This window comes from Gavialis gangeticus, unplaced genomic scaffold (assembly GCF_001723915.1).
Source record: "Gavialis gangeticus isolate Ggan-Ray unplaced genomic scaffold, GavGan_comp1, whole genome shotgun sequence".
NCBI lineage: Eukaryota > Metazoa > Chordata > Crocodylia > Gavialidae > Gavialis > Gavialis gangeticus.
Genome location: NW_017729034.1, coordinates 64156431 through 64161346, shown reverse-complemented (window position 1 = coordinate 64161346; position 4916 = coordinate 64156431). Strand labels below are relative to the sequence as shown.

Sequence of the window (4916 nt, the reverse complement as noted above, 5' to 3'; positions counted from 1 at the left end):
ATCCAGAGGATCTGAGGCTAACAGACAAGTCAAAACAGGATGCTATGAAAGCACAAACATAAGCTTGACTGTCCAGGTGGAAAGGAAAGATGAATTTCAGTATAATGCAACACTGGAAAACAAGCCATCTACACACTACTTGTCTCCATCAGCAGAAATAACAGGCACATGTTCATTTTAATGTCGCTAAGTGAAGTTCATTTTTTCTCTACAGAGCCTGGGCAAGACCTTGCTGCCATGTATCTGAAATAATTAGTAGTGCTGATGGTAAACACAAGGCCAGGAGCGGACTTTCTTGTTGCATGTCATGCATATTCAAACAGAGCGTAATTGAAGCTAGAAACCTTACTGTGAACGATTTGGAGATGTTTTCATTAAACACGCACACAACTAGCCAAAAACCCCATCAACCAGGTAAAATGTTGGTGATCATTCAGTTATAGAAGAAAGAAGAAAAACAAGTGTCCGTTTGTGCATTTGTGTTAGGAGGAGCAGACAGAAGTTAGAATTACCTTGCAGTTTAGTCTGCATGATTTGTCATAGCAAAAAAATCACAGCTCCTGAGGGCTTTAAAGCTAGGACTCATGAGTGCTAATAGCCAAAAGTTATACCTGGTGTGATTCTATTAAAGTAAAGGGAATCATACTGGGGATGAATTTGGCCTTTATCCCCAGTATTCAGCCTTGGCTCGATGAACAAGCAAGCTGAGAAATTTAGCTTAATGGATGCAGGATGGCTGTGGTTTTCTCACTTACCTTAGGAAATATTTGCTCAGTTTCTTCTTGGGGCTTCATATGTTTGCTTGGATGATAAATTGGAGGTTGGCAGGACGCTGATCCCAGTACAGCTTCTGAGTTCTGTAAGAGGATGAAAGCAAACTAAGTCAAGGGCACATGTTCTTCATGGTGCATGAAGGATAAGTCCCCAACTGATTATTTCATTACAGATTTGTATATGAAACCACTTCTGTGCTATTTTGAAATGTACCTTCAAGTGGAAAAGTATACATAACTATAACAAACAGAATCACTGATGTAGAGATCTTTATCAGTTCCTTACTTGGGCATAACTCATTTGCCATAAAGAAATATAATATTGAAGAGGGCCATTATATGGCCCTACTTTTGTATTTTTAACTCAGCTACATGTTTTATTAACATTGTGATGGACCCCAATTTCATTTGCAGCAGCATAAATACAATATTACTGTATTAAGGTAACTGGAATTGCTTCAAATTGACTCCAATATAACACTGAGAGCATATACTGTCCTAAGTTGATACAGTTATTTAAACATACAAAAAGTCCTATGCATTTTCTACAACTATTTAGAAAATTACACCAGTTCTTTATAGTTTTAATACAAGACATAGACATGAGGCATATTATAAGATTTAATTTTAGTCTCAGGCAGACGCTCCCAGTACATGGGGGCACCAGGGCCCTGCCTCCTCACCCTCAGGAAGAGGGCTGTTACCTGAACAGCATAAAACTTTCCACATGTCCATCGTCTTAGGCCCCCCTCCCCCCGCAGCAAAAATAAAAGTCAGGGCTTATGGTACCAGGAATGAAGAATCAGAACTCCTTGGAGTCCAAAATCAAGTCAGTTCAATTTAGTTCTTCATACTTCCGAAGTAGATAAATTAAGTAGCATGTAGTTTGTGTGTATAGATAGAAGATTTGGAGGAAACCTTAATAACTAAGTTTCTGTTTGCTTTGAGTGAACACTGAAGATACCACAGCACATTTTGTAAAATAAGCATTATTCTGCAGCATCCCTTCACTACAATTTCCTTAGTTTGTCCCACTTCATCACTATGCAGTTGGTTGCCATCCTGTAGCTGGAAATTAACAGCTGTACATGATTTCCTGAGCATTTCATTCCATTTTTCTCTGAGCTCAAACTACAGAAGAACATCATATTTTTTGGTGCTTTCTCTTCCAGTTGAAAAGAGGACATGAATAAAATGTGGTAAAAAAAGTGAAACTCAACCACTATATAGGTTTCATTTGGGTCAGCTCAACTGTGTTTTGGCCAAAGGTTCAAATCTGTCTTTCAATGAGTTTGGGAATCGTTATAATCCTCATAATTAATGCAGTGAACATGGCTCAATGAAAAAAAAGGTCTTTATCAGAGAAACCAGATTGTAATTTTGAGATTACAGGTTTGATTGTAGCTTCACAGATATAACAGCTTTCCACTTTTTGTAAAATGTTTGACTTAGTTATGCTTGACATTCTGATAGAAAATAGAGCATTATACAGGATCAGTAATGCACACTTCCTGACAGTGCTCAAAACAGTTGTCAGTGGAGAGTCATTGTCAAATTGTATTGTTTCTAGAAAAGTTCTGCACGAGGTCCAATAGTATTCAGCATCTTTACCTGTGACCTGGAAGTTAATATGAAATTGCTGCTGCTAAAATTTGTAGATAGCACAAAGACTGATGGAATGATTACCAACAGTGAAGAGTGGGCAGTAATCTGCATTGCTTGGCAAGACTGGATGCCTCTCTGGAAGATAAAGTTTACCGCAAACACCATTAGGGTGAATTCAGATGGGACTGGGTCAAATATAAAATAAGGTGCTTCTGGCCTTAAATTATATGAATTTGCAAAGAAAATAGTAAATGAGTAAAGGGGTGGGGGGGGCATTTTAAGAGAGAGTCCTGTGAGGAGCAGACTAAGGCAATATATTGTTACTCATTTTGTAAAACAAACTCACAGGACTAGGGTCCTGTTAGAATTCTTCAGGTCACAAGATTACTGCCCAAGCTTCTATCCACAGAGAAGACAACTACAAACATCCTTATTACGGCAGGCAGTTTAAGCACAATGCCAGCTGAACAAAGAGAGAGTGCTGTGTATTAGTCTCCCTGACTTAGGGCCAGATGTTAGCTATCCATTTTACTCTGCAAACAATAAACTGGTTTTCTTTCTCAGAAGCCCACTACATCCTGCAAACAGAGATGAAACAAGAGAGAGTTGTTTTTGTACCAACCCTGAAAGCATAGACAGGCAGCATTTCACTGTCAAATTCATGTACTCTTAGTATATTTATTCTCAACTATGAAAATGACAGTACATTGAATGCACATATTTATTTCATGTATGTACATTTTAGACGTGATAATCTCAGGGTAATGAACTTTATTATATTGGCTGTTGCTTGAAATAATGTATTAAATTTAAGGGTTTTGCTTTAGCTTCTTTCCAATAAATAAAAAACAGGGGAAAGAAGGTTTTGTTTATTTCTTTTTGCTTTTTTAAAAAGCTTTACAATGGAGAATCTGAAATGTTTATAAACTAATAAAAAGTTAAATTTATAAGGAAAACATTCAGGAAAATCAGCAAAGCCTTGTACAATGGGAAAATGGATTGCACAAAACATCAAATATTGTTCAGTCTCTGTTAAAAGAGCAGCACGGGTGAGGTTTGCTTTTTATGTTACCCAATGCACTGTCAAGTGCATTGGGCATGGACCTGTAAGTAAACGCAGGTCCATGCTTTTGGCTGAGGATCTCTTTCAGGAGAGATTTTTTTGCACTCAGCAGCCAAAGTGTGCCAGCACTGGAGTGAGCAGTGTTATCGGGTGTTAGCTGCAGCACTCTGATACAGCCTTGAGACCTAGCACATCGTTAGTGATATCTTCACAACTGAATGTGCGGGTCTTAGGTCATATCCCAGACAAAGCAAAGGATGCTTTTCAGAACCAAAGAAAAGAAAAGAATTCCTTATTATGGGCCTGCAGGTGTTCTTCTGTACATTTATTTTCAGCTTTGTTAGTTATTGAGGCAACTCGTGTTTTTAATAAAGCTTCTGCACTAAGATGCTATTTGACAAAAGACAACACTGGGAAAGACCATATGCTTGAACAAATGTTCATCAATGCACTGAAGTAAACTGGAAGAGGAATGCATTTTGCAATGTAATGGAAACCAATGTAAGTAGTAGGCCTGATTCTCTGTGTTGGCACCCTGTGGGATCTTTGACACCATTCTGATTTAGTTGTTTATACCTACTTTGCATTGGCTTATATGACACTCCAAGGAACGGGGTGACAGAAGAACAGGTCTGAAACATATACATTTCAGAAAAAGTTCATGTAAGAGTGATGTAGCCGTGATGGTTCTAGAAATTATGTGAAGCAAGAATTCCTTAGAGTGATAGCTTTTATTGAACCAATTATGCTGTTAGGATAAAATTAGACAAGCTTTCGGACATTCTTCCTCAGACTTGGAAACCCTCTGATAATTATGGCAGTTGACTTCTGTAGCTACTGCTTCTAAACTACATGCACGAATAACTCCATATTTTCATGTATGTAACAAAATAAAACCTGTGTTGAAAGAAACATGTTGCCTAAATATAGACAGCATGTTATCATTTTATAAATATAACATATGTGAGCAGGTTATAGCACAGCAAGGGTAAAAAAGCTTAATATTTGTAACATTAGTCAAGACAGAATTCACAAAAGTCCAGTAACAAGTGTTCAGTCACACCCAGACCAAATATCTTGGAAGGAAGAATATCTTGCATTCAAAAGCTTGTCTAACGTTACCCTAAATACATAGTTGGTCCAATAAAAGAGACCACCCAAAGAAATCCTTGCCTTTCACACATCAGCAAAATACACTCACTCCTTTCTTTCATAGCAGTATATGATACATACATATTCTTTATTATATTTTATACCTTTCCACATGGAAGAACAATGTATGCAAACTGTATGACTGAACACTTGTAGCAGGAATTATGTGAATCCTATCTTGACACTTATGTACCAATATTAAGACACTTATGTACCAATATTAAGCCTTTTCCCTCCCCTATGCTATAACCTGCTCACACATGTAAAATTTATAAAATGATAACACGCTGCCTATATTTAGGCAATGTGTTTCTTTCAATATA

The 4916-nt window shown here is 37.4% G+C and overlaps 1 protein-coding gene across 4 annotated transcripts in view; it reads right to left on the bottom strand.

The window, feature by feature from the left end:
- Positions 1-4916, bottom strand: part of LOC109304855 — a 116003-nt gene that overhangs the window by 41486 nt on the left and 69601 nt on the right. For all 4 annotated transcript variants that reach the window (XM_019527686.1, XM_019527684.1, XM_019527687.1 and 1 more), the window contains one exon: positions 756-857. In XM_019527686.1, coding sequence (XP_019383231.1) covers positions 756-857 — 102 coding nt within the window. The remainder of the gene's footprint in view (positions 1-755; positions 858-4916) is intronic.